Here is a 10164-nt window from a genome sequence, read left to right as displayed (position 1 = left end):
CTCTCACAGGCTGCTTAACCTCTCTGGAAGTGGACTCTGGGAGCGAGGAGGCCCCTTCCCCTTCTCCTCCAAAATTTCCACCCTGGGTCAGACTGGCCTCCTAACTGCCACAGGGAGGAAAGAAAATAGCAAATAGCTAAGGGCATTAGAGACACAGTGTCCTTGAGAACAGCTGGAAGGTGAGCCATATCTGTTTTTATTTTTTATCACATAATAAAATGATTGCTTGTGGTGGGGCTGGGAAGTCCAATGCTCTCACAGGGAAAGGATGGACCCTCCACTCTGGGCTTTCTTGATCCAACTTCTAGCTGACTGGCTCAGCTTCCTCAGTTTCTGCTGGGCGATTGTAAACTTCCGATTGATGATGTCCACTGCTCTCTGATGTTAACTCTCTCAAGGGACGCTCAGCAAGACTCTCCCCACCCACAGGAACACAGCTGGCTGCCTCAGTGTGCTTCCCCAGCTGATTTTTCTTGGGAATCCGTTCTGTGTGTCCCTTTGCTTGTTCTCAGTTGGTGATGCCGGTCCTCTCTGCTGGGTGTTCTGAGCACCTGATGGGTGGCGTTTTGCTATTATCTGCCATTTCTCTCTTCCACTGGATATTTATTTGATTTATTTTGCTTGCTATTTATTTAATAAACTCTTCCATTTTGAAATGAGAAGCTCAGCTATTATAGATCACCCTCTGGACATACAGAACAAGTGGGTGGCTGGATATTGTTATTACAAATCTTTTGCCATTGTCCACAAGGCCTTGTTTAGGTGCTAAATGCATGTATACAAACATGTCATTAGGATAAAATTCCTTGCATAATAGACACATCATTAAATTACTTTGTTGGATATATTGGCCAGTTTTTCCTTCCTTCCTTCCTTCCTTCCTTCCTTCCTTCCTTCCTTCCTTCCTTCCTTCCTTCCTCCCTCCCTCCCTCCCTCCCTCCCTCCCTCTTTCTTTCCTTCCTTCCTTCCTTCCTTCCTTCCTTCCTTCCTTCCTTCTTTCTTTCTTTCTTTCTTTCTTTCTTTCTTTCTTTCTTTCTTTCTTTCTTTCTTTCTTTCTTTCGTGTATTGCGTGTGCGTGCATGCACATGCTCAAGCATGCATTCCAAGCATGTCTGTCAACTTGAAACAGCTAGGGTCATCTAGGAAGAGGGAACCTCAATTGAGAAAATGCCCCCATCAGATTGACCTAGGCAAATCTGTAGGACATTTTTTTTTAACTTGATGATTGATGTGGAAAGGCCAGCCCACTATGGGTGGGGCCATCCCTGAGCCGGTGGTCCTGGGTTCTATAAGAAAGCAGGCTGAGTAACCCATAAAGAGCAAGCCAGTACGCAGTGTTCCTCCATGGCCTCTGCATCAGCTCCTGCCTCCAGGCTCCTCCCTGAGTTCCTGCCCCAACTTCCCTCAGTGATGGACTGTAGGCTGTGGGGTGAAATAAGCCCTTTGCTCTGCAAGTAACTTTGGCCATGGTGTCCACCACAGCAACAGAAAGCTGACTGAGGCAGCAGAGGTGGATTAATTTACACGTCTTTCCCCATTCGGTTTTCAGCACAGTGTATAACCATTTCAATTTTTGTCAGTCATCTTCATCATTGTTGTTATATTATTATTATTATTATTATTATTATTATTATTATTATTGTTATTTTGAGACCGGGGCTCACTCTGTAGCCCAGGTTGTCACTGCACCCATGGACCAGTAGTTCTGCAGACCACTGTGTTCTATAAAATCCTATCCTATCCTGTCATTTTTCTGACCTGGCCCCAATGCTTCCGTATATTCTGTCCTTATATTTGCACGGTTTTATTCTTTTGAGAATTCTGTCTCCCTGTCTGTCCTTCTGTCTCAGTCTCCTCCTCCCTCCTCTCCTTGCTTGGCATAAAAGACACGGTACAATCTGTTTTCTGCTTTTTTCCTTTACACCACGTCCACGAAGCCGTCTACATCTTCCTTGTTCAGCACCCTCTGCTGCCAACATCAGTCACTCTGCAGGAAGGGAGACCCCTGGGTCAGAATAGTTCAGGGACCCCACTAAACGAGGCCAGAAGGATGCACAATAAACAATCTCATACTCCGCAGACTTTCCCCCGCCTGACTTAAACCACTAATACTGACCCTCCAGGCAACCAGTTCTTGGCTAATCATAATGCAACTGTATCAAAGTGTTCTGCCCAGCAACAAATGATGCAGAAGTCTTCAGTCTTGATTGGTTAACAGTCTGAAGATGGTCCCAATCTCAGGGCAGCTGGAGAGTTATCTATTCTTTGTGAACTTTTTTTTTTTTTCAGTTGTGTGGAAGACAGCTCCATTCTAAAAAGGCTCATCAGCCTCTTTACTGTCTCGTGTCCCCTCCAGAATGGGTGCTGGGAGGGTCCCCTGGGTAGTGGTTCTCCTAGTGAACCTCGTGAGGCCGAATTCCTTCATGTCTGAAGGCAGAGACTCCCCAGGTAAGAACAGAGCAATTTGTTTCTGGGTGTGTTTGCTGGAATTGGTGTGGGGGTTTCTCTCCCTCCCAGATCAAAGTCTCGGAACAGAGTGGCTCTGACTTAAAGAGCAGCGCCTTCCCACTGACCAGGAAGCCCTCATGGCCTCCTCACCATCCACAGTGAGCTACCTGGAAAGGACTTCCTGTACCCAGACGCCAGGGGAGGTAGGAAGAAGAAGGAGACATTTTTCCTTGTCGGGTTCCTTAGGCATCAATGTCAGACACTAGAACTGTGAAAGCCTGAGTCAGAGAGCAGCTGAGCCTCCTAAGTAAGAGTTACGTTATAACTGTCGTTATGACTTTCTGTTTATCTAATGAATTGAAAATAACCTCTCCTGTCACCTGTTAAACCCCATGTTAAGTGGTCGGTATCACACCGAGCAGTTTTGAGGTGTAAGAGAAGAAGTCAGACAAGTTGAATATGTTAATTATTTTTGGCCTTAGGTTACTGTGTGCAATTTATTTTTAAGCCGGGGAGATGGGCTATGCAAACACGAGCGTTGTTAGACCATGAAAACGTGGGGTTATGAGCAGAAAACAGGATGTGATATGCTAAGAAAAGATTCCCCTTTAGTGTCAGGGTCTCGTCAAATACAGAAGAGAAACAGCCTTGGGGAGGGAGCATCATTTCTCTCTGAGAACAACAACAAAATGCTCTGAGTTCATCATGTCCATTTGATAAATAAAAAAAAAATCAGCATACAGGTTTTTTTTTTTTTCTTGTTTATGTGTTTCTGAGACAGGGTTTCTCTGTGTAGAAGAGGCTGTCCTGGATCTCGCTCTGTAGCCCAGGCTGGCCTCAAACTCAGAGAGATCTGCCTGGCTCTGTCTCCCAAGTTCTGGGATTAAAGGCGTGCGCTACCACCTCCCAGCTTCAGCATAGATTTTTAAACGATAAAAAATCCACATATTTTTCTTCTTTAGCTTGTAAGAGGGAATGGAGAAGGGAGAAATGCTGAGGGACTGGAGGATGGCATGTCATCTGAACTCAGTGAACGAGACAGAGGGGCCTGGGCATTCTTAGCGGAGGCCGGGCATTCCTGGAGGAGACTGCTGAGCTCAGGAGTGAGCAGACCCACAGCTCGGACACAACAGCCATCATCCTTCAAGTCCCAGCTTAGAGTTGCTTCACGGGGCTCTCCTGTGACCTGCCTGCTCTATCATTCTCAAGCGTGCAGAACTGAGTCACAGCACACCATCATTAAAAGGACTCTTCCTCTTCCTGTCCCTCCTCCTTCCTCTTCCTGTCCTCCTCCTTTCTCTCCTCTCCTCTCCATGGATACCATTCCAAGTGTGTCTTCAACATGAGTGCAGTGTTCAGAAACATAAAATGTGCAGCGAGATGGCTCAGTGCTGCCAAACCTGACGACCTGAGTTTGATTCCAGGACCCAGATGTTGGACGGGGGAGGACTGACTCCTGAAAATTGTTTTCCCTGTAGATTTCACATTTTTAGTAAACGCCATTGAGCATTGCTGTAGCTAGAGTTTCCCTGCCTTGCCCACAATCAGGACAAATCTTTGTCACCCGCCAGTCCCACAGCCGCTCAGACCCAACCAAGTAAACACAGACACTTATATTGCTTTCAAACTGTATGGCCGTGGCAGGCTTCTTGCTAAATGTTCTTATAGCTTAAATTAATCCATTTCCATAAGTCTATACCTTGCCACGTGGCTGGTGGCTTGCTGGCGTCTTCACATGCTGCTGGTCATGGCGGCGGCTGCAGTGTCTCTCTGCGTCAGCCTTCCGCTTCCCAGAATTCTCCTCTCTCCTTGTCCCACCTACTTCCTGCCTGGCCACTGGCCAATCAGTGTTTTATTTATTGACCAATCAGAGCAATTTGACATACAGACCGTCCCACAGCACATTGCTGACATTTGTGTTTTCATCATGTTGTGGTCAAAAGGCCTCCTCTCAAATCCGCACCCTCTGTGCGGAGTACCAGGCAAGGCTTTCCCGGAGCTGCATTGATGTAATGGGCACAGGCTTTCCTGGAGCTGCACTGGTGCACCAGACACAGGCTCTCCTGGAGCTGCACTGGTGCACCAGACACAGGCTCTCCTGGAGCTGCACTGGTGCACCAGACACAGGCTTTCCCAGAGCTGCATTGATGCACCAGACACAGGCTCTCCCAGAGCTGCACTGGTGCACCAGACACAGGCTCTCCCAGAGCTGCAGCTGGCTCCTAATCCTTCTGTGGTTTCCAGAGGACTTTGTGATTCAGGCAAAGGCGGACTGTTACTTCACCAACGGGACAGAGAAGGTGCGCTTCGTGGTCAGGTTCATCTTCAACCTGGAGGAGTACTTACACTTCGACAGTGACCTGGGGATGTTTGTGGCGCTGACTGAGCTGGGGGAACCTGATGCTGAGCAGTGGAACAGACGCTGGGACCTCCTGGAGCGGAGCAGAGCCTCTGTGAACATGGTCTGCAGGCAGAACTACAGGCTGGGGGCCCCCTTCACCGTGGGGAGAAACGGTGAGTGGAGGCGGGGCCTAGCGGGGTTCTCCATGAGAACCTGGCCTATGAGAGGCACGTAAATGTTATATATATAAAATGAACAGCCTACTTAGTAGTTCCAGGCCAGTGAGGGACCCCATGCAGAAACAACCACAGCGACAACAGGTGGATGGCACCTGGGAATGACACCTGAAGTTGAACACTATATATGTGTTTGTGTGTGTGCGCCATGCAAACCATGGTGCACGTATGGAGGTCGGGACACCTTGAGGCAGTTGGCTCTCTCTCCCCATCCTGTGGTCACAGGGATTGAACTCAGGTCCTCAGGCGTGGTGGCTGGCACCCTAACTTGCTGAGCCATCTTGTCAGCTTTCTTGTGACAGGAAATCTGTTCTCCAGGGTAAGAGGGTCACAGGCAAGGGGGGCTGTGACTATGCTCTGTCCTCAGTTGTGAATCACGGTCCTCACAGGATGGGACATTGTGGTCTTAGTTCTACAACCCCAGAGTTCTCAGGGACTCGGAGGTCTGGTGACTCTTGAATACAATGGGTGGCTATGGGGGCACCTAGCGGTCTAAATTCTCCTTGTGGGCATCCACACATGCTTCCCAGTCTGGGGGTTGTGGGTGTCCCACACTTCCAGCTTCTGCTGGCGTGGGAAATGGATCAAGGGTGTCACAGTCCCCACAGAAGCTCCTGCCCTTGTGTGATCTTTCTTCTCTCCTCTTGTTAGTGCCACCCGAGGTGACAGTGTATCCAGAGAGGCCCCCGCTGCTGCGGCAACACAACCTGCTGCTCTGCTCTGTGACAGGCTTCTACCCCGGGGACATAAATGTTGGGTGGTTTCGGAATGGACAGGAGGAGAGGTCTGGGGTCATCTCCACTGGCCTTGTGAGGAACGGAGACTGGACCTTTCAGATGACAGTGATGCTGGAAATGACCCCAGAGCTTGGTGACGTCTACAGCTGCCTTGTGGAGCACCCCAGCCTCCAGAGCCCCATTTCAGTGGAGTGGGGTGAGCTTTATTTAGTGTTTTTGTTTGTCTGGGGCTTGTGTCGCTTCTGTGTTCATCTTGATTACAAGACAAGTTCTGATCTGAGAATTTTAGGGTCAGGGTGGGAGAGAACAGGGCAGACATCCATCCTCAGATGTCTGAGAGACAAGGTGGGCTGCTAACCCACCACTTGCCTCCAACCCCGGGACCTAGAGTCCTTTAGCACTGTAGTCTTTAGGGACACTGTCATGGGCTGTAAGTCAGGGATGGGGCTGGAGAAGTGGCTCAGTTGGTAAAGTGCTTGTCACACAAGTGTGAGGACCTGAGGTTGATCCCCAGGAGCTCTGGTGCCTGCTTCTAGTCCCAGGGCCAGGGAAGTGGAGACAGGCAGACGCTGGAGCTCATGGGCTTCTCAGCCTAGCCTGCTTAGTGAGTTCCAGGCCAGTGAGGGACCCAATGCAGAACAAACCACAGCGACAACAGGTGGATGGCACCTGGGGAATGACACCTGAAGTCCACCTCTGTCCTTGCACAGCGCGCGCGCGCATACACACACACACACAGAATCAGTGACAGATGGGAGGCAACTCCATCTCTAGACAGCTCTTCCCTGAGCAGTACTGGGATGGGGTACAGTATAGGCCTCGGGGTTTTAAGAAGTTGTGTTCAGCTGAGCAGTGGCAGCACACACCTTTAATCCCAGAACTCAGGAGGCAGAGGCAGGAGGATCTCTGAGTTTGAGGCCAGCAAGTGAGTTCTAGGACAGCAAGGGCTACACAGAGAAACCCTGTCTCAAAAAACAAAACAAAACAAAACAAAACAAAACAAAACAAAACAAAACAAAACAAAACAACAAAAGAAGTTTATTCCGGTATTGGGAGCTTGATGAACATTACATTGACTTTAAATCTTATTTCCCACAGTGGCTCAGTCTGAATATTCGTGGAAAAAGATACTGAGTGGAGGCGCAGCATTCCTGCTTGGGCTGATTGTCTTCCTGGTGGGGGTTGTTATCCACCTCAAGGCTCGGAAAGGTAATGCACCTCTGAGGAGAACCTTCCCATCTGCCCTGCGGCTTCTCCACCTCCAGCTTCCTTTACTGTAAAGATGTGAGTGAAGAACCTGGCTGTGCTGAGGCATCATGGTGATGTTCTAAAGCCAGGGGAGTCCAGGAGTAAGCAGAGAGGAGTGTGCTGCCATTGCAGGCCATGCTCCCCCCAGGAAAATGTCATTTGATCTGACTGGGGATCCCATTCTCTCTTTCCAGCATCTGTGGAGACCCGGTCAGGCAATGAGGTAAGTGCTCCCATTCCTTGTCTTTGGCTGGCAGATCATTGCCTAGTTCTTTGGCCAGAGCGAGCATCATGAAGTGAAGGAGGCAGAGGTGCCTCTGGCTGGGTGGTGGTCTCCCGAGTCTCTGGAATGGGAGGGTGTGAAGTCTTCTGAGACTCTCTCATTGTTTCTTCAGGTCTCAAGAGCCACCTCATCCCCAGTAAGATCCTAATGGAAGCTTCTCCCACAGAGACTGAAGAAGTGTCAGAAGTCCAGGGCCCTGGGGCGGGTAAAGAACAGTGCTCTAGAATTGTGCGATGTGGTCATGTATCTTCTCCTATGGTTCCTTCTCCCTCCTGTCTGTACTTCAGTAGTCCCCATTTCCAGAACGGTGTCCAGAAATTCCCTTAGGACCCAATTCATCCCAGTCCCACGTTGTTTTGGTCTCTGTGTTCTGACCCTAACCCTGTGAGTCGGGAACCCCAGTCTTTCTGTCTTCCAGCCATAGTTTCCAGTCTTCCAGTCACTTTAAAAATCCCTTGTATTGTAAAATAAAACAGCCACAGATAACCATAGTGTATGTATAAGTCAATGACTTATTTAAGGCAAAACCCTTGTAATCACCAACTCAGCAAGACACAGACCTTTGCAGTCTCTACAGAAGTCACCATGAGCCTTGACCAGTAAACACCCACAGGCACACACTATACACATGTGGTTATTTAACAGCCTCTTCAGCCAACTGTACATCTCTGAGTACCACACTCCATTGTCTTTCTTGTTTCTTAGACTTCCAGATGTTTTATTTCATACTTTTTTTTTCTGTTAGGATTAAATTTGTGAGAAGCCTGAGCCACTTAAGGTGAAGAGTTTTTCACGCATGGATTTTGTTGTCTGCACATACATGGCTCTATCTAACATGCTCTGTTGCCCTTTATGTTTTCTGTAAGTTATCACCTGATGCAGAGGCAGGGATCAGACTCTGGTTTGATTCTTTGGGCATCTATAGAAGGCCATGTCTTTATCTGGAGTCACATTTTATATCTCATTTATCTTTTCATGATGTTACAATAACCATTGATGCTACTTGCCCAGGTCTGCTAATTTATCAGGGATTGCTACATTGTGACAGTCCAATTATAGGATTCTTTCCTCATTTATTTATTGTGTATTGTTGGCTCTATTCACTGTTACTTGTGCTAGAAGTTCAAAGTCTATGACGGTAAGACTGTGGGTGTCTGCAGTGATTGCAGCCTGCACCAGAGCCGCTGATGTGTTCACTGCTGTGAGCTTCTAAAACAAAGACCTAGTTTCACTTGATAGTGACCTTAGTGGCACAATGAAATTCACTGGCTTTGCTAAGTCTTGACACCAAGTAACAGTCTTTTTAACAATTTGACAAAATTGGAAGTGTTTCTGTTGTATTCAGATGGGAAGGCAGCTGTAAAAACTGCTTGAGTTGTGAGTGGAACAGTACACTCCCTTCAATAAACCACCATTTTGTTTTAAAAGAAAGTATTTTTCATTGTTTGAGATTTCATACATGCATATTATGTTTTTGAACAAATCCATCTCCATTCCCCCCCTCCTCCAATTTCTCCTATTCTCCCAACACATTTACCTCCCAACTTCATAAGCTTTTTTGCTTTACTTCACTGAGTCAACTTAGCTCTGCCTGGATGTACATGGGAGCAGGTCCACCTGCTGGAGTGTGGGTGGCCGATCAGGGGCTGCCTCCTCGAAGACCATGGACTCTCCCTCCCCAGAAGTCATCAACTGCCTGCAGCAGCTCCTCAGCTAAGGGTGAGACTTCACGAGTCCCTCCCATCCATGCTGGGAGTTTGGATGGTTTGATTTTGGGCATGTAGACACTTTCTTAATGACTCTTAGCTTGTTTTGAAATAAATTATAGTTTAGTTGGTGGGAGATTTTTCTGGTGCATTCAAATGGTCTGAACATTTGTTCCACATTGCCAATAAAGAACATTAATTTCTTGAAGTAGATAAAGCCTGAGCCATTTTCTACTGCTTATTTTTAATGTAAAACTGGGGTTGTTTGTTTGGTTTGGTTTTTGTCTTTTGTTTTTTGTTTTTTTTTCCCCTGCCCTTTTATGAGGACAGCTTGCTGACATGCCTCCTGTCCTGTGCATGGAGTCCAAGAGACGATGGCTCCCTACTGGGGAAACCCGGCTGCTCTCAGCCCTCACTTTGGCTCTTCCTTCCCACTCCTTCCTGGTTCAGTTTGGATTCTGTTCCCCAGAATTTTCCCTCTTTGGATATTCCTGCCTATAATTTTTTTCCTCTAAAAGTCTTATGATTTTATGTTTTTTGCTTTAGTCTAGAATAATTGTAAGTTTTTAAATATAAAATATAAAGCTTGTACCTGTAGGTGTGTGTGTGTGTGTGTGTGTGTGTGTGTGAGAGAGAGAGAGAGAGAGAGAGAGAGAGAGAGAGAGAGAGAGAGAGAGAGAGAGAATCTCATGAAACTCAGGTTGACCTCAGTATCACTGTATAGCTGAAGTTGGTCTTGAACTCCTGACCCTCCTGTTTCCACCTCTCATGTGTTAGGTTTGCCAGCATGTGCCACCAGGCACAGTTCTTTTACCTACAGGTGTTTAATTCCTTCAGTACTATTTGTTGAAAACGCTACCTTCTCTATAGTGCATCAATTATACTTTGTTTGTTTTTTTCAGGACAGGGTTTCTCTATGTAATAATCCTGGATGTCTTGGAACTTGCTCTTTAGACCAGGCTGGCATGGAACTCACAGAGATCCTCTTGTCTCTGACTCTGACTAAAGGCGTGCGTCGCCGCCGCCGCCGCCGCCGCCGCCGCCACCACCACCACCACCACCACCACCACCACCACCGCCGCCGGATCTATTCTTGTAGTTTTATTTCCCAAGTGACACTGGAATCAAGCAGATCTACTGAGCTATGGGCTGCCAGAGCTGCACA

At 47.7% G+C, this 10164-nt stretch overlaps 1 protein-coding gene across 2 annotated transcripts; it reads left to right on the top strand.

The window, feature by feature from the left end:
* The first annotated feature begins 2279 nt into the window (after window positions 1-2279).
* On the top strand, window positions 2280-7784 carry LOC114689125 (HLA class II histocompatibility antigen, DO beta chain). Of its 2 annotated transcripts, none has more exons than XM_037200176.1 (6): window positions 2280-2448; window positions 4693-4962; window positions 5755-5958; window positions 6861-6971; window positions 7205-7233; window positions 7406-7784. In XM_037200176.1, exons 1-6 carry the CDS (start codon window positions 2358-2360, stop codon window positions 7439-7441), a joined length of 741 nt encoding a protein of 246 aa, XP_037056071.1. In that variant the 5' UTR covers window positions 2280-2357; the 3' UTR covers window positions 7442-7784. The 2 variants fall into 2 exon arrangements, with proteins under 2 accessions (XP_037056071.1, XP_037056070.1); XM_037200175.1 differs by having other exon boundaries at window positions 5677-5958.
* The last annotated feature ends 2380 nt before the right edge of the window (window positions 7785-10164 follow it).

The sequence above is a fragment of the Peromyscus leucopus genome, chromosome 16_21 (genome assembly GCF_004664715.2).
Source record: "Peromyscus leucopus breed LL Stock chromosome 16_21, UCI_PerLeu_2.1, whole genome shotgun sequence".
NCBI classification, from domain to species: domain Eukaryota; kingdom Metazoa; phylum Chordata; class Mammalia; order Rodentia; family Cricetidae; genus Peromyscus; species Peromyscus leucopus.
This window is presented reverse-complemented; position numbering and strand designations above follow the sequence as displayed.

What these genes read in the sequence shown, in the direction of transcription:
- LOC114689125 (XM_037200175.1), top strand. Translation starts at nt 2,358, where the DNA reads ATGGGTGCTGGGAGGGTCCCCTGGGTAGTGGTTCTCCTAGTGAACCTC. An exon ending in TGAAGGCAGAGACTCCCCAG is followed by an intron (nt 2,449 to 4,692) that starts GTAAGAACAGAG and finishes TGTGGTTTCCAG; the next exon opens with AGGACTTTGTGATTCAGGCA. An exon ending in CCCCATTTCAGTGGAGTGGG is followed by an intron (nt 5,959 to 6,860) that starts GTGAGCTTTATT and finishes TATTTCCCACAG; the next exon opens with TGGCTCAGTCTGAATATTCG.